Source organism: Lygodium microphyllum, chromosome 30 (assembly GCF_053477565.2).
Source record: "Lygodium microphyllum isolate KBCC chromosome 30, Lygodium_microphyllum_v1.1.10, whole genome shotgun sequence".
Classification (NCBI taxonomy): Eukaryota; Viridiplantae; Streptophyta; class Polypodiopsida; order Schizaeales; family Lygodiaceae; genus Lygodium; species Lygodium microphyllum.
Genome location: NC_141164.1, coordinates 18523085 through 18547144, shown reverse-complemented (window position 1 = coordinate 18547144; position 24060 = coordinate 18523085). Strand labels below are relative to the sequence as shown.

At 40.9% G+C, this 24060-nt stretch overlaps 1 protein-coding gene across 1 annotated transcript in view; it reads left to right on the top strand.

Annotated features, from left to right (window-relative positions):
• Positions 1–6275: 6275 nt before the first annotated feature.
• LOC148009594 (UDP-Glycosyltransferase superfamily protein) overlaps positions 6276–24060 on the top strand; it is a 111413-nt gene continuing 93628 nt past the window's right edge. Inside the window, exons 1-2 of the mRNA XM_087673310.1 lie at positions 6276–6620; positions 7151–7249. Coding sequence (XP_087529436.1) covers positions 7186–7249 — 64 coding nt within the window. The 5' untranslated portion in view covers positions 6276–6620; positions 7151–7185. The remainder of the gene's footprint in view (positions 6621–7150; positions 7250–24060) is intronic.

Genomic DNA, 24060 nt, shown 5'->3' with positions numbered 1-24060 from the left:
CCCTTCATTCAGTGATGTCCGATGCATAGGTGGTGGCCGGTGTGTAAACGATTAGAGACAGAAGATGGATGGACACTTAATGACCATGGAAAGTGTCTGCCACCCCAGTGTGTAAGCAACTGACGAACAAGTGACCGCCCAAGTCAACTTTTCATGTGCCACCAACTAGGCGCAAATTGGGTTGGCAATGGCGATGTGTAACCAATCTAAGTACTGGATTTTGGCCCTTTGCCCACAATAAGAGATCCCCCAAAATTCAACATATGATCACAAAGATCATTCTATAACCACAATTATCAAGTTGTCCTATACTAATCAGACTTTGTCAAGTTTGGAACATGTTGTATACTTTGCAAGACAAAAGAAGAACCGTTTAATACTAACAATTGTATATCTCCAAAGTCAACAATGATGCATGCATGGTTGTTTCAAGTTGAACATATACTCTCTTTCAAGTATCATAAGTAGAGAAGCACTCCTTATGTAGAGTAACATGAAACAATGTTCAATCATAAGTTAGTTTTGAGACATATCATTATCCATGCCAACCAAGAATTCATCACTAAAAGAGGATATAAATAAAACATCACTATCATTGTTACCACATGCACCCATCACCATCATTGCTACCACATGTGTTAATCTCCCCAATATTTGCCTTGCTTTTCTCTTTGCCATCATTCTCATTTGCTTTCTTGCCTTTTTGCTTATTCTTCCATTTGAAGCAATCCTTTTTATATGTCCCCTCTCATCACTGAAGCAACATTCCACATCCTTTTTGCTATGTGACTTGCCTTTCTCACGAGAGTTCCCCCTGGCATTTGACTTCCTCTCTAAAACACGATATGAATTCAAGGGGGGTCATAAACAATGTAAGCCATAAAGTTGAGAAACAAAGAATAATCCTCCAACACTTCTCATTAGCTTTCCTCTTTAAATAGGCATATGGGTACATCAAGTATATTGTATCCAATCAAGTTTGTCTTGCTAACTTGGATCCTTATCCTTCCAACTCACCATCCTCATCTCTCCATGCTATAAGTACTAGTTCGTATTACATTTGCATGTGTTAAAAAGGAAGCACTCCTACACACACTCAAACAAATATTCTAACACCCCCCTTGGTGCCTTATTTGGCTAAAAGGTGGTAAGGTGATTACAATATTGGTTGTCCCCCCCCCCCCCCCCAATTAGGTGCATTCTATGGCTACTACCAATTGGTGGTTAGGCTCTTTGACTCTTTGTCTTTAGTCTTCAATCTTCTAAAAAAGTGACCTTCTATCTTTCTATCTTGGTTATTTTCTTCCATGGAATTTGTATGTCTTTTTAATTTGCATGCTTCTTCATGGTGTCCAATCTTCTTACAGTGATTGCATTTGGTTAGATGCTTCAATCTGCATTTCATGCTGATGTGTCCTCTCCTTCCACAATGGTAGCATTATTTAGGTTTATTGTTTGTAAAGAACACATTGTCCTTACTTGTTGATACATCAACCTGCCCTTTAAGTTCCTTCTCTTTTAATAGGATTGATGATATGCAACCCTTAATGTTAAGTGTTTCATGTATAAAGAGATAATTATTTAAGGATATGTACTCTTTAGGTAGATTGCTGAGAAGCATTGCTATTGCATTCTTTTTGGGAAATTTGACTTGGATGCCTTCCAATTGATTAATTAAGCTCCTTAATTTTGAGATATGCTTAGCAAGTGAGTCTTTGTATTCATAAAGCAAGCTATAGAAATCCATCTTTAGATACATCTCTTGGTTTTTAGTTTTAGCACCAAAATTTTTATTAAGCTCTTCCCTTGCTTCCTTCCCTATTCCTTTAATGTTGATGTGATGGATCAAGCCGAGGGCAAGATGTAATCCAATTAAGGCAAGTGCTTATTCATCTTTTTCTATCCATTCTCCAGTCACTTCTATTGGTGCATGACTATCCATAATTTTTTGTGCATGAGCAATAATTGTATTTGAGTTACCTAGGTGTGGTATTTTTCCCCACCTTTGAATTTTTTAATGCCATAGGAAATATTAGAATTTGAGGCCGTGGATACGAAGAGGTCTTACCAAGATTATAATGGTGCTTGGTAGTGTCTAATTCATTAAAAAAAGATGGTATTTTTGGTTAATGAGAGAACCCACATACAAACACCCCTTTGTACCAATATGTAAATTTCCGTCTTGAGAGGCAATTTGGGCGGACTCATCTCATATGTATCTAAATCTAAAAATCTCAATGTGAAGAGGGGCTTAAAGATAACTAGTTCAAAAGGTGAGGTGTGAAAGGGGTTTTTAGTAAGCCTTTTAAAAAATGGTCTTATCTTTTTGACTGTCAGCGATATGGCATGTCAAAATCAACGGAGGCCAAGAGGTTTTTGATGTCCACACCGTTGATTCCATTGGATGAGATTGTCGATCTGGACTACATCTTATGATGAGTGCCTATCTTTTGCACTAACTATGCACTGGAACAGATGTATGACAACATGGAGATTGATGGCTGCCCACTAATTTAATTGTGCTCATGTAAGTGTTGACTATGGAGTTGCCAATTTGAGCACTAAAGCACTAATTGCAAGGCCTAGCTATGGCGCTTACGAGCTAGTAAGAGATGAGGTAGGTAGTCCTTGACATCCTTTAGGGTGCCAAACTTGAGTATATGATAGAATTCAAGGTTTGCAAGTGGGCCTTTGAGAAGCTTGGCACAGACTTGAACAATTCTCCAACAATAAGCTCGTGAGAAGGATTGTGAAAGAGTACCTCAATTCTAAGGCATAGAAAGATGCAAAACCTCCACAAGAAGAAGAATAGAATGATTAAGAAGCAGTTGATAACAATATAGCTGAGTGATAAACCACAGAAAGAGGCAAACGATGAAGAAGAAGAGGAAGATATGAGGCTAAGCAACTGTGTTGTAAAGTAGAGGAAGACTACCTTGCTAGCTAGAAGACTGAGTGACAGTGATGGTGATGATGATCACCTTGTTTGCCAATTATTAAGCAAAAAGAAATGTTTCCATACAAAAGTTTGAGGGCAAAACACTAGTATTGATTCATGAGTACTATGAGAAAGATGATGGCTCTGATACCATATGAACAAGATATGAATTCAAGGGGGTTCATAAACAATGTAAGCCATAATGTTGAGAAACAAAGGTTAATCCTCTTACATTTCTCATTAGCTTGCCTATTTAAATAGGCATATGGGTACATCAAGTACATTGTATCCAATCCAATTTGACTTGCCAACTTGTATCCTTATCCTTCAAACTCACCATCCTCATCTCTCCACACTCTAATAACTACTTCATATTGCATTTGCATATAAAGAAGGCACCACTCTTACATATGCTCAAACAAATATTACAACACTCTCACATGAGTGTATTGGAACTCTTTGACCATGCATTGTTCTTTTGTTCACCTCCTCGATGAGAAAATTAATCTCAACATTAGCAATGGTAGTCCTAAAAGTATCCCAACTCTCAGGCAAAGGTGACTAACAAGAACATGGCTTTCACTGAATCATAAAAGATAGTCTTTTGAGATATTAGTTGGCTGAAAATCATGTTAAACTCATTGAGATGATTCAATATCAAAGCCGCCTTTTCCATGCATAGATTAATGAGTTTTTAAAGCCAATAAACCTACAAAGCTGCACTTTCTTTTTTATACAAGTCACCAAGCTTTTTCCATATACCATGTGCACTTGCTATGTCTTTTACATTAAAATACACAAAATTTGAGAGTATCAATATAATACTAGATCATGCCAACTCATCCAATTCTCCCCCCATATATTTGCATCCGTATCCTTAGGCTTAATCCCACTACATTGGATTGACTTTACCTACTTCTTCTAGACTAATACATTGTATAGTTAATCTTTCCGATATGAAAAGTTCATACCATCGATCTTTTCAATATTCAACAATGCATTCTCTAGACTTGATATACCCAATATGAAAAAGTTAATCTTTCTGATATGAAAAGATAATCTTCTAGACTAATAGATTATATGGTTAATCTTTCCAATATGAAAAGTTTGTACCATCGTGCTTTTCAATATTCAATAATGCATTCTCTAGACTCGATATACCTAAGTGCAAGCTCAAAATAGACCAAGGAACTACAAAGGAATGCCCTGCATAGCCAAACAACGATTATCCAAATATCAAACAAGCATAACACCAATGTAAAAATGATATTTTAACACTCCCAACAATGTATGAATTTTTTGCAAGTTGTCCTAAGTATTCCTATTATCTTTTAAGTATAAAATAGCCATAGGAGGCCAAGTACATGCAAACTAGCTTCACAAATCAAATTTAACCCACATAAGCTCTACAAAGCGAGCAAAAACCAATGTGGAAAATCCCACAACATCAAAATTTACGTGCAATCCAAAGCTCGGAGTAATCCTTGAATTATAAAGTTTTGTTTTGGTAGTTTTTAAAGGGGGCTAGAGATGGAAATGGATCTAATAACCAATAGTCCTTATGTGTTCCACAATTGGCCCCTTTACCTTGCATATACTATGTATTGATTGAAAAGCAATGCATCAATCCCCCTCCTTTCATCAAATCGCTCATAAAGCCCATAAAGCTAGGCAATGATCCTATTTACCTCTCATGTGAAATGATAGCCATCAAAGAACAAGTAAAATGCATTCAAGAAAACAAATCAACCCATTATCTCCTTCAATAGCCAAATGTTATGGCTTCTACAACAAATCACCCATTAAAGTAACACCCTAAATGTGATATGGCTTGTATGTCTATTGGCCCATGAGTTGCACGACCTTCCTCAAGTCTTGAGGGCATCATAGAGTTGATACTTTCCCGGCACCAAATTATTGGTTCTTATTAAGGAGCACATGAAAGACACATGTAAGTAGTGATTATTATTGCATCCAGTCACATTGCTGAGTACACTATTATTTTTGGAAAGGGTAATGGAGATGGCTTCTAGAAGGATGGTATTAGTGGTACTCTCCTAGGCACTCAAGGTAGCACTGATGCTTAGGCCTATACCTACACAATTGACTTGAAATCAAAGACATAGAGCACTATATTTGCATGACTTGGAGCACTATACCTACATGACTGACTATAGAAGAATAGAGGGGACATCAAGAGCTCTTTGTGCGTGTGCACACACACATAATGTTGTACATGTGACAAAAAATTACATTTCAAGGGTTATTCTTCATCAAGTCATCACTTGCTTTTCTCCTTCCTTTCTCATGCCCCCTTGCAAGCTCTTAGACCTCTCTTCATAGTCCCAAAAATCAACCGTTTCCTTCCAATGAATGTTGTAGGTTGGAACCCTAATGAGTTCAAAATTTGGTGTTGTTGTAGTCTGTCAAAAGCAACCATTTCATAAAGGACATAGAAATAATAAGGATGACTATGACAAACTTGTGCCATAGCTCCATAACACAAATAAACTTTGAAGCCTCTCATTGCACATTCACAGCTGGATCAAAGGTATCCTTGTCTTGCTTCAAACTAAAGCCTGACATTGCATGTGCTATCCTGGGTGTCAATTAGATGATGGTTTCTTGCATAGCATGTACCTTCTTAGAGGGTAGCAATCTCAACACTTGCTCCATGATGGTCCTATTTTCAATGGCCTCCTTGGGGTTGCAGATAGAATAGTTGGTGTGGTTGTCCAACATGTGCCACTTGTATTGCAGGTAGGTGTTCCCTTGCTAGAAAAAGATGTTAATGTGGTGAGTGAGCATGCAGTTGAAGGTGAAACAACGGGTGAAGCTATCACCACAGGGCTGTTGGAATAGTTGAGGGCTTAGTAGGACAAAGAGTTGGAGGAGGAGCATTGGTCCAATAGGATGGCACAAAAATCATTGAGGAATTGTTTGTGGTGGGTGTTGGCAAAGGAGAAGAGGGTCTCAACCTTGGATTTAGGTTTTGTGCATGCAAGACATCGTCTTTGGGAAAAGGAAAGGCCTTGCCATTTTTGTGTGCAAGAACGTCCTACCATCCCTCCATTCTTGGGATTTGTACTCAAATGTGAGAAGTAGAGGATGTACTCAAACGGTTGGAAGGTAAAAGGTTTTGAGCAAGCTTGATGAGAGAGAGAGAGAGAGAGAGATCTGGTTTTGCTATTAAAAAAACGTTTTTCATCTTCCAAAACCTTTGATGAGTTTGGATTAAAGGTATTGTACGAGTGCCAGCTAGGCTCGGTAAGAGGTTGGGGTTCTTTTTTTCAAGTCTCAAGCAGCATAAATGTGATTACAACTTAGTTTTGCCCTTTTTCTGTTGACGACCGCTAAATTTCATGATACCGAACCTAGCCGTAGCATTCGTCCTTCAAAATTTGATTTGAACATCGGTCGACGGGACAATCCGACAACTCCATACGCTGCCAGTATATTTATATTAGGCGTTTGATCGCAGGCTGAGAGAGAGAGAGAGAGAGAGAGAGAGAGAGAGAGAGAGAGAGAGAGATTTTCAGGAAGGAGATAGAATTGCAGCTGCGTGTGCTTCTGATACAAGGCGCCATACAAGGAAGATGATTATGAAGCAGGGCAGTTGCGCGAGATTATGATCTAAGTGTTTCCTGATCGCACCTTGTGGTCAAAGAGGAAAGTTAACCGAGTAAGAATGCTTAAAGGAACAGTGCATAAGCATCACTTCTTAAATTCATCGTTCATGAGTACGGTAATCTGAACTATGAACAAGGATGCTAGCAGCGATTGCTTTCATGTTAATCGTGTCTCTCTGTAAGTGCCACCATCATGTTTTCAACCAGAAAGCATTTTGAAGCATAAGTATATAACCTTGCCAATCAAACGTGCACGAGTGGTTGAATGACATTGCAAGACTAAGACCACCAGCATTTTCCATTATAATTGCTGTATAAACGTTTGTATATTTTTGGACTGCGCAAGTCCATCATGTCATTAACAGTGTATGCACATTGTTTCACTATTGAAATACATAGAAACCAATCAAATTCTTACATTGTCTCTGCAGTGGCTTTTGTTTTCAAAATCGTTCCATTTATGTACTAACCTTTCAACTAAAGGGAGGCCGCACGAAATTTTTCCTTTTAATTTATCTCTTTGCCATTTAGCATATTGTTCTTATTTCCAATAATAAAACAAAGGCCTTGCTATAAATTTCAGGATAAACACGGAAAAAGAGACTCTTTGACATTTCAATGTCACAACCTTCAGATTATAGGAGGCTTCGAATTGCAATCTGCCATCCTGATTTGGGCATAGGTATTGTTCTTGCCATTCTACTTATGTGGTTCAGTGTAAAATGTCCAAAAGCTTATAACTTTTGACCACTTCAATAAAATTTTTGTCTTGTTCTTTGCATTTCCACTTGTATTGTGCACATTGCTTGCAAGGTTATGCAGGTTTTTGCCTGTAAGACCTCACCATTCCTTGAAGTGAATATTGCTTTCGGAGGCAAATCTTGTGTAGGAACTTAAGCAAATGCTAGTGGGCCAGCTGAATTCTGGCAAAAGAAGGTGGTTAAACAATAACCTTGAAAGCTTGCACATGTCAAAGTAAGGTAGAATGCAGCTTGCAAACTCCTAATCTAATTGATTAGGAGCCTTTGATGAATAGGTCTTATTCTAGGATAGAGGCATTGGTTTTGACTCTGATAAGACCTTTTTTGTTTGCACAAATGTATGTAGAGAAGGTACTGCTGCAATTTGAGTCTTGCAGCAATAGCATCCACCAATGCTAGTGAAATGTTGCCTCTAGGTAAGAGGAATCACTTGCTTACAAAGCTCAAGAGGTGAAGGTACTTTCTTTTGTACGAACTCAACTAAAATAATTGAACTCAGAGAGAGATTCAACAAAACTCAAAACAAGTGTAGAGTGAATGAATAACTTAGTGAACCGAATAAAATAATATATGTCCAAGAAGCGAAGAAAAATTCAAACCACTGTCTCTCTAGGAGTGGGCTGATAGGAGGGAATCGATCGAGACAGCCTCTAGATGATCCTGAAGTAGCACACCATGAAAGCTCGGATGTTGGAAGATGCCATCACTACTGGAGAAGAAGAAAATGCAGCTTAGATGTCCTGGAGTTGTGCACAGAAACAAATGCAGTCTTTGGAGGAGAAAATGAAGCTATCTAGATGATCTGGGAAGCAGGCAGTGACATGAACAAGAGAAAATGCAGGGAACATATTGTCCTGATGATGGCATCAGCTAGGACGGTCAGAAAAGCAGCAAAATGCAGCTGTTCTGATGCTGGAAATGCTGGATAGAGAGCTCCATACAGGTTGCCAGAAGCTAGAGGTTGACCCAGCAGGTTTGCAGCTTTGTGGCAACTGTACTACATCAAGGTGGTGTGCTAGACAGCAAATGCAGTTGATCTGGGGGTGGCAGCCAGCAGCGGGTGAGCAGCAAGGGTGAGGGTGCAGGTGATGGATGTGGGGATGTGTAGAGTGGTTGGATAGATCCCTATGTACAGCCACATGAGCCAGCCAACTGACTCAGGTGGCAGTGGCACGTGAGCACTCAGGTGGCAGGTGGACACACTTTTGGGACATCTAATATTTGAGTTTTGGGGATGTTTTAATGAGTTGAAAAAGGGTGTTAAAGTTAATTAACCTTTTGTAGCTTAACACACCTTTTGAGCCCAAAGCTTGAGCCAAGAGGGATCGCAAAGCACAGTCCATTACAAGAGGTCTCACCCCAAAGTAGCTAGGGCATTGGACAAAGGCACTACTCCAATGAAATTGGCCTTGGGGAATCATCAAAAGGGTAGTGATCTTAAACTTAACTTGCACACATCAAATAAATCAGCAAATAAACAAGAGAGCACTGAACAGAACTAGAATGCTCTTGCATGGTACAGAACACACGATAGATCCCAAAGGTTTTTAGTATTTCTTATTTATTATTTACAGCTTACACAAATCACAAGGAATCTGTTGTCACACACTAGCATTCTCAATGCTAGTGATTCTTGTGTGCCTTGCTCTTGATACAAGCTACAACCTAGACTTGTCTCTAGTGCGATGTCCTCGGTTGCTTGGTTGCTCTCACCAACCTTGACCAAATGTGTGACAAATGGGCAGTTGCTGTGACCCTTGCAATTACTGCCTTGCATTTTCCTAATTTTCCCATGCATTTCCCTTGATCGAATGGCTTGTATTTAATCCATATCATGTGGCACAACTAATGCACGGGCGCACAACGACCTTATTACCTTCAATGTTGTCCTTTAATGAGTTGTAGAGCATTCAACATTAGGTGGATGGTAGGGGCAAAAATCTCCTCAAAGTCAATATCTTCTTATTGATGGAAACCTTGTACCACTGAGTTGTGTACTTCTCCAAACTTCAAAGTACCATCTACCTTGTACTTAACATGAAAAATTCACTTAGTACCGATTACCTTCTTGTGACGAGGATGGCCAATGAGAGTCCAAGTCCCATTTTGATTGATACTCTTTAGCTCTTGCTCCAAGGATGAAAGCTAGTGAGGATCTCTAAGAGCCTCCTTCCACATCTCATGCTCACTGTGTGCAAGATAATTAGCTGCAAAGACTGATTCATTCAAGTGCAATGGAGCAAGCCATGTGGAGCGTCTAGGACCATTTGAGGGAGTGTCAAAAGGAAGTATACTCGAGTCACACATGGTCTATTGGTACCATTGAGGCATTTAGTCTCTTGGAGGTTGTCTAGAAGTAGACGACTCTTTGACGGGATTGGGAGCAAGAGTTGATCTAGGCTTACTAGGCACATGAGGGTGTCTCATTAGTAGATGAAAGAGAATTTAGGACATCCCTCTTTGTTGCCTAGCCTCCCACTATTGCCAGTGATCAGGTGCCATCATCTTCAAGTAGTTACATTGCTGCATTTTCCAGGCCTAGCCCTAGAGACTGCTGTGTTGTGGTTTCGAGGCTATTGCCCTTCCACTTCCAACATTAGCTTGATTTGCATCTGCACCTCTAGCAAGTCGTTTTTCTGTTTTCATCAGCCTTTGCTTGGCTGGTGGTTATTGCACTTAGGATCCATCTCCGATGGATGCACACATCGACACCTCCCTCAACCCACTCCCATGAGTGTCATCGGCTGTTGGACAATTCTATCCGAGAGCATTTTGTACATTCTCTCATTCATTTATAGCATTGTTTCATTCACTTTAGAGTCATTTTTTTTCTCTATTTGTGTTTGTGCATTTCACGTTTAGGGTTTGCATTTATTGTATTACTAGTAGTTTGAGTTAGTCTTTCTATGTTTTCTCTCTGCAAACCCTAGCATATCTTCACATTTTGAGTAGCCAGTTCAAGACAGTTTTCCATCATTTGGGGGTACTGTGCTGGCCGCCTTGCTACCATTGCCATTGAACAGCCTGTTCTAGATAGTTTCCCATCATTTGGAGCTGTTCCAATTTGCATTGTACCTGCTGTGTAGGCCACATTGTTGTCATTGCCATTGATCAGCTTGTTCTAGACAATTTCCACATTCTAATTTGCGTTTACAACGTAGACGTAGGAAATGCCTATCGGGGAATCCCAAACACCAAAAAATAAAGAGATGGGCCTGAGATGTGTTAGCAATCTAGTCAACTCATATGTGAGTTTGGGCTATGCTCGACATTACTGGATATTTTAGGCATTTTATGGTGGTAATCTTAGTGATTATTTAGGCATTTATTGTTGGCCAACCAACATTAAATTATAGCTAAAGGACCAACTGTCCTATTTGGCATATTTTAGGCCTATTTATTTAGTGGCTCCTCCTCCTCTCATTCAATCATCATCATTATTTAAGTGGTCTTCCTATTGGAGAGAGGAGCTGGTGTCGGTGCCCACGCAGCTAGTGACTCATTGTTGTACACATCATTCTCGTGTTTGGTATATGGATTTCATTCCCTGAGCACATCTTTGAGTTCTCTTCTTTTGCTGTGTTCTTTTGTTTTCTTTCTCTTTTGCCTTGTGTTCACCAATTTATTTTAGGACTTGTCTATGCTTCCATTGTTGCACCACTTTTGATATGGTATCAGATTGCAGGATCCAAGTTTGTGCGGTGATTTTTCTGTTGATTACAAGTCTTTCTTTCCCTTACTGATCAAGCATGTGTTTCTTAGACCAACTACTTGTGTTTTCAGCGTGCACTTGGACTTGGACTCCAGCTTGCTGCATCAAATGCTCCATTAGCTTGCATTTTTCATTTTCTACCGTAACTGTCGCTAGGCGATTGATTATATAGCCCGTTTTTTGATGTTTTGACTGTTTTTTCTTCATTTTGCAGCAGTTGGCCTTCATTTCTGATTAGGTTTTTGGTTACACTGCATGTGAACTCTCATTTTGTGAAGACTTTGTTGTCGATTTGGTTGTATTCTCTCTCTATATATCTTCTATTCTCTATTTTCTCTTCTTACACTCTCCAAACGGCTCCTTCGTGCACTTTTATAGATGATAAGTTGCATGGACTTGACTATCTTACTTGGAGTGTTGTGATGAAAGCCTAGTTTGTGCAAAAGTGGATTTGGTACATTGTATGTGGAGCTATTCCTTGGCCTCAACGTCCTTTTTCTCTACTTGAAGATTTTGATGAGGACAACCTTTTTCTCTTCCAGAAGATTTTGATGAGGATAACCATGAGGAACGTGTGCTTACATGGGATTCGAATGATGCACATGCATATTCTGCACTGCTTCGATGTATATCACCAGAAATATGGTCGAAGCTTCAAATGTTGTACGAGGCACCTTCCCCATGTGTGCTATTATCCCTTTATGGATAGTTTCAACAAATGAAGTTTGAGTCCAAGGACACTATTCAGTTATTTTTGCTCCGTGTTACACAGGTATAGGATGAGCTTCGACATATGCAATCTGTCCTTTCGGAGGCACATCTCATGGGAATGGTACTCTACAAGCTTCCCCTAGAGCTTCATGGAGTGACGAATGTTTTGTGAGTGCAAACGTCATCTACACCTGTGAGCTTTACACATATGTCCTCAATGCTGCTTGAGCATGAGGCATCTTTGCGTTTACAAGGAAGGTTTCTGTCTCATTCTGGGGGGTTCCAGTGAAGCTTTACGGCTTCCAAGAGGGATGACAGGAAGAAGATGTCAAAGATCGAGTGTTATCATTGTGGTAAGAAGGGACACTTGCCGAAGGAATGCAAAGAGTTAGCAGCCTCATGAAAGAAGAAGAAAAAGCATAAGAAGCGCGTGCGGACTCCTTTGAAGAGTCATCCTCTTTCTCAAACTCCGACTCTAATTCTTCAACCAGGGGGAAGTCCAAGGCGCGGTAGGGATCCACTTCTTCAGACCGCGGGAAGGGCTTGACTGCCCCTTCCTCTGCTTCTTTCTAGTCCACGTGATGCGGCTATCTCTCACCACTCTCTAGTGCTAGAGAGGGAGTGTGAGAGGGTGGTGAGATGGGGCAACCACGCCTCATCAATACAAGTATACAAGTGCACAGGTTCCAGAGAGGGATGTTCTTGATGCATTGCTAGCAAATTCAAATCTTGGAGCTAGGATTGACATTGAGGTTTATGATGAGCTGTTTCTTTGATAGAGAGCGGGATTGGCTCCTAGTTCGAGCTCACATGAGGGGACACTTTGATGGTCTAGGACAAAGGCGTGGAATCCATGGTCACATATGTTCAGAGGCATTTTTGATAGGATAGTCTTGTGTGAGACATTGTTGATAAACACAGAGATCTATTATGACTCTTCTCTATTTTCAAGAGTCGGTACAATTGACATCGACCTCAGGTTCTCTTTGAGGTGCCTTGGTGGTGGCTTGATTACCCACTTCTCGGGTATCCACCATCGTTCTATTTTGGTGGTGCTTGTTGTATATGATTATAATTGTATTGTATAAGATCACCCATGATTTGAGAGAGTGTGTTAGCAGTTTAGTTAGCTCATGTGTGAGTCTAGGCTATGCTTGACATTACTGGGTATTCTAGGCATTTTATGGTGGTCGCCTTGGTGATTATTTAGGCATTTATTTGCTGGCTGACCAGCTGCCATATTTGGCATATTTTGGGCCTATTTATTCAATGGCTCCTCTCATTCAGCCATCATCATTATTCAGGTGGTCTTCCTGTTGGAGAGAGGAGCCAGTGCCAGTGCCCACGCAATCTGTGACTCACTATTGTACGTGTCATTCTGCCAATAAAACATAAATAAGTAAACAAAATTAATAAACAAACTGTCATTTAGCCTCAGGTTTGCATTGAGGCTAAGTTTATTCTCTCTCTCTCTCTCTCTCTCTCTCTAAACTTGGAAATTAGAAAGCTTTGGTTTTGAGTATGAACTTGTATTCTAAGTTTGAGAGAGGGTGTTAGCAGTTTAGTTAGCTCATGTGTGAGTCTAGGCTATGCTTGACATTACTGGGTATTCTAGGCATTTTATGGTGGTCGCCTTGGTGATTATTTAGGCATTTATTTGCTGGCTGACCAGCTGCCATATTTGGCATATTTTGGGCCTATTTATTCAATGGCTCCTCTCATTCAGCCATCATCATTATTCAGGTGGTCTTCCTGTTGGAGAGAGGAGCCAGTGCCAGTGCCCACGCAATCTGTGACTCACTATTGTACGTGTCATTCTGCCAATAAAACATAAATAAGTAAACAAAATTAATAAACAAACTGTCATTTAGCCTCAGGTTTGCATTGAGGCTAAGTTTATTCTCTCTCTCTCTCTCTCTCTCTCTCTCTCTCTCTCTAAACTTGGAAATTAGAAAGCTTTGGTTTTGAGTATGAATTTGTATTCTAAGTTTGAACATCTAAGCACCTAGGCTCTAAGATTCACCACACCCCCCCATAAACACCAAAACTGTAAATGCCCCGAACAACGTAGTATGCTTAACAATTATAATATTCGCTTGTTTTCGAGATTTAATATAAAAGAGAATGAACACTTAAAGCTGAAAATGAAAATTACTCACAAAATTACAGCCATGAAAATGTAAAAGTAATGGAGACAAGATTGAGGGTTGAAGATGGGCAACCCCCTCCCGAAGGAATGTATTTCTGCTCAACCCAAGTCCCTTAGGAAAGAGCTCAGTTACAATCAACCTGAGAGTGGGGAGAAGTAATTCTCACTCTCACAAGATCATGCAAAGATGTATAAATACACATGCATTATCTATTATGCCATGATAAGAACTGATTTCTTTACAATATGAGAGAAGAAAGAGGGGAAATCAGCATTTCTCCATCGTTGATCAACAGTATATGGATAGGGCTTGCTTCTTGTTGCTAAAATGGAAGAAAGAGCTCGAGAAGGAGGTGCTGTAATGAATTTACAGGCTTACTGTCCTGTAAAACAGCAGTGATAGAAGAGGGAATATGGAGGAATTTGATAATGGAGAAGGTGGGGATGATGATGGGGATGGATGGGGCCAGTTTCTGGCTATCTGTGGGTGCTGTACATGAGTTTATAGCAAAGAAAAATGATACTGAATGAAGAAAAACGAGCTCTTCTTTATAGGAGAGGGAAAAGCTAGTACAGAAGGGGAAAGTGGAGTAGCACAAGACAAGTGTCCAGCCACATGTCATGAGATGTGACAAGTGGTGGGACTCTTGGAAACTTGTGTGACAAGTGTCTTGACACTTGTCTCTTCTCTATGGCCTTCCTTTTTGGGCTGAATACTGTCAAGAATAGAAACAACTAAATTTAGTAAGCACAGTCATAGTACAGAATTTACTATTTTTAGAATGACATCCCTCTTTTTTAGGACTAGCATTTTTAGGCTAATTCGAGGCTCCTAAAATTTAGGGACCCCCCAATATGGGTGTCATATGAAAGCTTTTCCGTGTACATCGCAAAAACGGTATCAGAATCTTCATGTGACTTTCCTATGCAAAGAAATGTGCATTTCAAGCTTTCAGCCCACACATGCACATTGTACAAGCATTTCATGATCATGCCATCTTGTTGATTGTAACTGTCTGTTTTGGTAGATCTAGCCCACACTTCAAGGCATCAATCCTTTCTGTGTGCGAGTCTAACCCTGATATGCGTGAGTTTTGGTCACAGGCGCCCAATCGGGCCATATAGGTGGAAGTGTGAACTATCTTTTCTCTAACCCACCGCGTGGGTCCACCATAACCTGTGACCACTCATCAGTGGCCAGCTCCAATGCACTTTTCTTTATATCTAATTAGTGCAAAGGAAACAAATTTAATAAATCATTATATAGACAAATTAATGAAAAATGATACAAATTTTGTTTCTATAGAGTTGTGACAGCCCTCTGGCTTTTATTCAGCTGTCCTCAGCTGAAAAGCTTCTTGATATGGCTGAAGAATGTTTGGGTAATCCTTCATGAATTTTTCATCTACCCACTGTGCAGCTGTTGTGGGTAGATTCTTGAATTTTAGTAAGAATTTTCGTGTCACAAGGCCACTTCTCGTGGTTCGATCCTTGTGAAACAAAATCTGTTTAGGTTCCGAGAGTTTCTCTGTTTCTTCAACTTCTGGGGGATCTTCAGTAATGGGTTCCTTTGGTTCTGGTCCTTTGTAAGGTTTTAGCAAACTTACATGAAAAGCATTGTGTATTTTTCAATGAGCAGGAAGCTTAAGTCGATAAGAAACTTCATTTATTTTCTCAATCACTTTGAAGGGTCCAAAGTATCTACTGGAGAGCTTTGGAAAAGATGAATTTTGATCGGAACCTTTTTTGAGCCTGCTTTTATCAAACTTTAGCAAGACATATTGACATTTTTCAAAAGCCAAAGGTCTTCTTCGTTTATCTGCTTGTTTCTTTTGTCGCTCTTGGGCAACTTTGATAGTGGCTTGAACTTGATTCATTGCTATTTTTAAATTTGAAGCAAACTCATCAGCAGCAAAAATCTTATCTTTAGTACGAATAATTGGAGGAGGAATCACTTTACCCTGTACTATTTCATTTGGAGCTTTTCCTGTGGATGAGTGCATTGTATTGTTGTAAGCAAACTCCAATAATGGAAGATATTTCTCCCATTGTGACTTATGTTTACTAACATAAGCTTTCAACATATCCAAAAGAGTAAGATTCATCACCTTTGTTCAGCCGTCAGTTTGAGGATGAAAAGCTGAGGAGAACTTTAAAGTGGTTCCCAAATTCTCAAATAAAGCACGCCAAAAGTTACTTGTGAATTTGGAGTCTCTATCTGAAATGATCTCAGAAGGCATACCATGTAATTTGAAGATATGTTGAATGAAAAGTCTTGCAGCTTGTGCGGATTTCAATGTTTTATGACATGGAATAAAATGTGATTGCTTGCTGAATCGATGTGTTCTTGGAATACCTGAGATGAAATCCATTGTGATAGATTCCTATGGATCTTTGGGCACTGGAAGAGGTTGCAACAATCTTGGAGTCTTCTGCCTATCATACTTGGATTTTTGGCATACTAGACAAGCCTCAATGAAGTTATGTGTATCTCTTCGTAATGTTGGCCAATAAAAGTAGTGTTCAATTGCACTTAGAGTGGCTGCCCTCCCTCTATGCCCTGCATGAGGGGGTTCATGACTTTCTTTAAGCACCTTTTGTCGAACAGGAAGAGTAACACAAAGGCGATTGTTCATGAGAAGGTAACCATCTTTGATGGAATAATCTGGATGAGAACCTCCTTGCTGTAAATTTGACCAAATTGCTGCAAAATCAGTATCTTCATCATAAGTATTGTTCATTGTTTGAAAATCTTCATGATGAGCCATTGTAATAGTTGTAATGCGAGGCACTCTAGAAAGTGCATCAGCAACTACATTTTGTTTCCCTGGAGTGTACATAATTTGAAAATGAAACATAGACAAGAAATTTTCCCATCTTGCATGTTTCTCCTGCAAATGCTTTTGAGTCTCTAAATACTTCAAGCTCTGATGATCAGTTTTAATAAGGAATTCATTGCCTAAAAGATAATGTTTCCATATCTTCAAAGCATGAACCACTACTAAGAGCTCCTGTTCATAAATGTCATACCTTTTCTCCACATCATTTAGATGGCGGCTTTCAAAGGCTACGGCATGGTCTTCTTGATTTAGCACTGCACCAATACAATCACCGCAAGCATTTGCTTCCACCACAAATGGTTTTACCAAATCTGGAATGATAAGAACAGGTCCGGAAGTAAGAGCTGTTTTCAGCCTTGTGAAGGTTGCCTTCTCTTTTTTCTTCCATTGGAAAGAGGTCTTCTTCTTTGTAAGGTCATGAAGTGGGGAATCCATATATGCAAAATGCTTGATGAAGTGGTGGTAATAAGACCATAAGCCAAGAAACGATCGCACCTCATGTACATCATGAAGATGAGGCCATTCTTGGATTATCTTGATCTTTTCAGGATCCATCTGAATCCCTTCAGAAGAGATGACATGCCCAAGGTAATTTATTTTATGCATAAAAAATTCACTCTTTTTACCATTTACCAAGAGTTGATTTTGTTGAAGTAATTGTAGAACAATCTCCAAGTGCTGATGATGCTCCTCTTCATTCTTGCTAAAGACAAGAATATCATCAAAGAAAGTACCGACATATTGTCGATGCTCTCTAAAGATGCTCTCCATCATTCGATTAAAGGTGGCTGGTGCATTGGTTAATCCGAAAGGAACCACCAAGAATTCATAAAGACCGTATGAAGTGCGGAAAGTAGTTTTGTGTACATCTTGTGGTATTACCCTAATTTGATGATAACCACTCTTTAGATCAATGCGGCTGAAAACCTTTGAGTCTCCTAGACGATCCAAAATGTCGTTAATTCTGGGAATAGGAAACTGATTCTTCATAGTGATTTTGTTGAGGGCTTGATAATCAATGCACATCCTGAATGTGCCATCTTTCTTTTGAACAAGAAGAACCGATGAACAAAATGGTGAGCTACTTGGCCTAATTAGCCCACGGTTGAGTAGGTCTTCGACTTGCTTTCTGATTTCTTCTTGCTGAGGATGGCTCACATGGTATGGTGCTATATTAGGAGGAGAACTGCCCGGAATAATATCAATATGATGGTCTTCTGGCCTTTTTGGGAGAAGCTGATAATAAAGATCTTCCGAAAAACAATCTTTATACTTTTCCAAGAGCTGAAGTCGCTCTTGGTTTTCAGCATTCATATTATCTTTTACATCAGTGACATAAAGCAAACAACATTGAACACAATCCTTAATTGCTCTAGAGACTTGCATATGGCTTACCATAGGTATGGTGTCTCCAGAAACTCTAGCTTGGATTTCGTACTTCTTGCCTTTGTTAGTGAGTTCTACCTTCTTTTTTTGAGAGAAGATGATTGAATCTACTCTATGATTCCAGGGCATACCAAGAATCACATCGCAACCATCAAGGTCTCCGATACAGAAGGTATCTTCGTCACTGTAGCCTTGAATTTGAAACTTGAGCTTGCCAAGGGTGTCACAGTCTTCACTGTGTCACCTTCATCGGCATTTAAAGCTTGGCGATCTTTTGTTGGAGTGTCCATCTCTTCATTCTTTAATCCAAGCTCTTCAGCTAATTGCAAGGAAATGACATTTTCATTCGCCCCAAGATCTATCAAGAATAGTGCTTGCTTACCTTGCAACTGTTCCCAAGCTTTTAATAATTTGCGCATCTCTGGAGTGTGAGTTGTGTTTGCAACTACATTACTGATAGCATTGATTTTCACTGGCGACTTAGGCTTGTTGTCAGAAACCTTGCTTTGTCCTTTTTTTGGACATTGCTTCGCTATGTGGCCTGTTTGTCCACATTTAAAGCACTTCCCTTCTTTCATGAAGCGCTGCTTTTCTTCTTCGGAAAGTTTCTTTGCTTGTGGGTATAGATTGGAGCGAAATTGAGGAGCATTAGGAGGTGCAAAGGGCTTCATCTTCTTTTGATTTGATGGCTGCTTTTGCCGCTGTTTTTGTCCTTCATTTGGGATTGAATACTCCTCATCATCAGCTACTCTCTTCTTATCATTCTTTGTTAGCAGTCATGTTTGTCATGCCTTGTCATCTCCTGCCTGTGAGCCTCAGTTTGAGTCAGACGAGGACATTAGGAGCTCTGACATGTTTGTCATGTGTTATGATGGGGGAGGTTAGTCACTCTCGACTGGCTGTCTTAGGATGTGTATTTCTTTTTGGCCTCTTTTAGTGGGCAGCCACTGGCTGTCCGGCCACTTTTTGGTCACTGTTATGGGGCGCCCATTTTAGGGCATTTTTAGGGTTTGCGCCCATTTTAGGGTTAGGGTTAGGGTTTGTCCTTTTGCCTATTTATAGGCAGCTCCCCTCCCCACTTGATCACTTGCCTTCTTGCAGATTCCGACACTCCTTCTCCCCCGTGGTGGTACTGCCATCATCATCAGCCTGATCTGGTGCCCTCATTGACGCTGTGGGTTGCGTGCAGGGACTGATCAGTCTCCTTCTGCCTTCGCGTTTGTATTCAGCATTCATTTCAGTCAGTGCAAATTTCTCTTCCTTATTTTCTGCTCTCTCTCTCTCTCTCTCTCTCCCTTCGTGTTCGTATTCCTTCTTCCGTAGCACACTCTCACATGGTATCAGAGCCGAAGGAGAATACACAGAGCTGAGATCTACGCGGGAGAACACTCACAACCTTGCGTTTGCTGGTCAAGACGTCTCCATTAGCAGAGGCGTCACCTTCTGCACCATCTTCTTGATCAAGGCGGCCTGTTTTGGTGTCAACCTATTTGCGTTTGCTGCTGGCGTCATCCCCAAATTTGTGTTTTCAGCCTGGGCGGCCCTCCTCTAGTTGGGCGACACTCCACCAAGCTGCGTTTTCAGCTTCTGTGGCTATGGGATCGGTTCAATTCTAGAGTGAGATCTTTTCTCTTTCTGAGTTTGCAGGATTCTGTCCTTGTTCATGTTCACAGGTTGAAGACTGCAGCAGACGTGTGGAGAAAGCTCGCGTCTCTCTATCAACAGAAGACGTTTGTCGACCGGATATCTCTCAAAAAGAAGTTGCGGATGCTTGCTATTGATGATAGTCCTTCCATGAAGGACCACATCAACAGATTACAGGATATGAGGGATGAGCTTGCATCCCTCGGTCGGGCGATATCTTCTGAAAACATGGCTATGATTCTTTTGACTCAGCTGCCATCGCCTCGGTTTGATGTCTTCTACACCAGCCTTCTTACATCGAGGACCTGTGAGAAGCTTCTATGGGAGGAGCTATCTCCGCTTGTCTTGGAGCATGACGACCGACTGAGAGAGGTCAGTGCTAGTGGATCCGACTCCACTAGAGCCTTTGTTCAGGTTCGGGAGGACAGAAGAAGAAGAAGAAGTCAAAGGCTAAGAAGGAGGACAGTTCTTCAAGCTCTGACTCAGATTCAGAGAGACCAAAGTGCCCACACTGTGGGAAAGGGACACATCCCAAGGAGAAATGCTGGAAGAAGTACCCTCACCTTTGTCCGGGAGCGAAGGGTGGTTCTACCTCGGAGCCTTCTTCTACCTCTACACTAGCTGTTACCCATGAGTTAGTGTTCCTTCATATCCATGCTTTGGAGGAGGATCCTTCTTCCGTGGCTACAGTGTCTTCTGCGCAGCCTTGGTTAGTGGACAGTGGTGCTTCGTGTCATATGATTCCCCGAGGTGATTTGTTACAGGATCTCTGTCCATCAGAGGGTTCAGTCACTGTTGGTGACATTTTATCGGTGCCTATTCGTGGTGTTGGCACATTGCCTTTGTTTACCGACGGATCTTCGAGCTCCTTTTCACAGGCCCTACATATTCCGGATTTGGGCCTTCCCCTCCTCTCAGTTTATGGCTTTACGAGGCTTGGCACACGTGTGATCTTCACCGAGCATGCCGTTGTTATTGAGGATTCTTTTACAGGAGCTGTCTTATCTACAAGTTGGCAGGAGAGCGGGCTTTACAGGCTCCATTCCCCTTCTTTGATGTAGGGTCCTCCGAGGCAGTCTATTGCTACACTCGTTCCCGCTTGTGCACCTTCTATTCCACAGGTTCCTTCCCATCCCCCACCTTCTCCTCCGGTGGTTTCCTCGTACCCCCCATCCCTTTTAGCGGTGGACGATCTCGGTGATGCGGCTGTGGATTCCCTGGCCCCTAGTGTTTTAGAGGGGGATTCCCAGGATCGTGAGGAGCTCCTTAAGCGGCAGTCTACATCGACGGACTTCATCGACATTGGCATTCCTCTTGCCACCCCAGGATCTATTTCCTCTTCGGCCTTCAGCCACATCCAGGATCTGAGAGGGGGTGTTAGCAGTCATGTTTGTCATGCCTTGTCATCTCCTGCCTATGAGCCTCAGTCTGAGTCAGACGAGGACATTAGGAGCTTTGACATGTTTGTCATGTGTTATGATGGGGGAGGCTAGTCACTCTTGACTGGCTGTCTTAGGATGTGTATTTCTTTTTGGCCTCTTTTAGTGGGCAGCCACTGGCTGCCCGGCCACTTTTTGGTCACTGTTGTGGGGCGCCCATTTTAGGGCATTTTTAGGGTTTGCGCCCATTTTAGGGTTAGGGTTAGGGTTTGTCCTTTTGCCTATTTATAGGCAGCCCCCCTCCCTACTTGATCACTTGTCTTCTTGCAGATTCCAACACTCCTTCTCTCCCGTGGTGGTGCTACCATCATCATCAGCCTGATTTGGTGCCCTCACTGACGCTGTGGGTTGCGTGCAGGGACTGATCAGTCTCCTTCCGCCTTCTCGTTTGTATTCAACATTCATTTCAGTCAGTGCAGATTTCTCTTCCTTATTTTCTGCTCTCTCTCTCTCCCTCCGTGTTCGTATTCCTTCTTCCGCAGCTGCAAAGCGACTGAGCAGACGAATGCAAAGCGACTCAGCAGACGAAGAAAAATTCTAGAGGAATCAGTCCAACACTCAAAGGGCAGGAGATCTTGCTTTTTCCTCCCAGCCTTGCCTAGTCATTGCTAGCAACTTCCATCGTGATCTGATTGCTAGCCGTCACTTGTTGGTGAGTCCTACTATTCCTGGACTCTCTTTAATTCTAGGCTCCCCTAAACCCCGTTCGGGCGCCCAAGGCCCCGGACGGTCATGCCTCGTGCCTGTTTCCCGTAATTTACCTTATAAATATAACATTTCCTTCCCCTTCAGAATCGGTTTCGTCCTCGAAAACGATACTTGGAAGGTCTAACTGTAAATTGGGAAACCTTTTCTTTAAGGTACTTACTCGTTCCCATGTTGAGCTTTTTTTTGAACAATCTTTTCACTTAACCAAACATTCTTGATAAATAGTATTCCTTGTTCGTTTGTTACAAACATTTAATATTCTTTCTGGTTCATGTGGATTAGATTGGTCATCTAATAGCTCCTCAATGTTATCATTTAAGATTAGATTATCCAAATCACCCAGCTTTTTCCTTAACTTACTTACATGAAAAACTGGATGTATTTTACTACCAGCAGGTAGTTGGAGCTTGTAAGCCAGTTCTCCCACCTTTTTAAGTATTGTGAAAGGACCACAATACCTGGGTGAAAGCTTTGGACATTGTCCCGTTTTCATGGTTTTGGTTTGTTCAGGCACCTTAAGATAGACCAATTCTCCTTCTTCAAAGGAGATGTCTCTTCGCTGAGGATTTGCATATGCTCTAGCTCGATTTTGAGCTTTTTTAATATTTTCTTAAGCAAATTTTAACATACTATTCATATCCTCCAAAAAATCCTTGGCTGCCTGAACCTTTTCTTATGCAGTCCTACTGCATAAGGAGCTCTGGGCTGAAACCCATACATTAACATAAATGGACTATATCCAGTGGAAGAGTGCTTGGCACTATTATATGCAAACTCTGCTATCGATAGATACTCGTCCCAATTAGTTTGCCTTTTACTTACATATGCCCTAAGCATATCTTCAAGGATTTGGTTAACCCTTTCAGTTTGCCCATCAGTTTGCGGGTGATCCGCCGTACTCATGCTAAGTTTAGTATCCAACTTCCTAAATACCGCACACCAAAATTGACTATCAAATTTTCTATCGTGATCAGAAACTATATTTGCCAGAAGGCCATACAATCGGTATATGTTCTCTATGAACAATCTAGCCAATTTTGGTGTTTTAACATCAATTGAAGTTGGAATGAACCTAGCCATTTTGGTTAACCTATCCACAATCACCCACACAGAGTCGTCCCCCCCCTGTGTTCTGGGTAAAGCAATAATAAAATCCATGGAGATACTCTCCCATTTTCCTGAAGGAATCTCTAGTGGATGGAGAAGTCCTCTCATTTTCAATCTTTCAGCTTTATTAACCTGGCATTTATTACATTTGACCACATAGTCAAGGACGTCCTTATTCATTCCAGGCCAATTGAATTGCCTTTTAATAAGACTATAAGTCTTATTAACTCTTGGATGTCCCGCACTAGGGGTATCATGACACTCAAAGAGTATCTGGCGCCTAATTTCTATATCTTTCAGGGCACATACCCTACCCTTGTAGAGTAAATAACTATTATCAATGGTAAAATTCTTCCACTTGAATCCGGTTTGAGCAACCCTTGATGCTCCATTTTCTTGTTGAACATCCTCAGATATTCCTTCCTCAGTAGAAGCACTTTCATTTGGATCCCCATTTCTTATTGCTTCCCATATATTGGAATATGCCGGATCAACATGGCATTTCCCTTTTAAAGATTCAAGCAAGTCGGAAGAGAATTGAGTAAAACTCAATTCATTTATGATGGGCATTCTGCTGAGTGCATCAGCTACTATATTATACTTTCCTTTTCTATATCTTATCTCATAGTCGAACTCTTGGAGGAGTTCGGCCCATCTGGCTTTACGCCTGTGTAAATCCGGTTGATCATTAAGCCACTTAATGCTTTCATGATCCGATGAAATCAAAAGTTTGGCACCGTACAGATAGTGACTCCATTTCTTCATTGCATGTACTATTGCATACAGCTCCCTCTCATAAACAGAATAATTCTGTTTTGCATGGTCTAATTTCTTGCTTTCAAAAGCAACTGGTCGACCTTCTTGTAATAAGACTGCGCCTATCGCCTTATCACTGGCATCGGCTTCAACCACAAATGGTTTATTGGGATCCACTATTAATAATACTGGAGCTGTAGCAATAGCTACCTTAAGTTTTTGAAAACTTTCATTTTGGTCTGTTCCCCAATTAAAGCTCTTTCCTTTCTCTTTAAGTTGG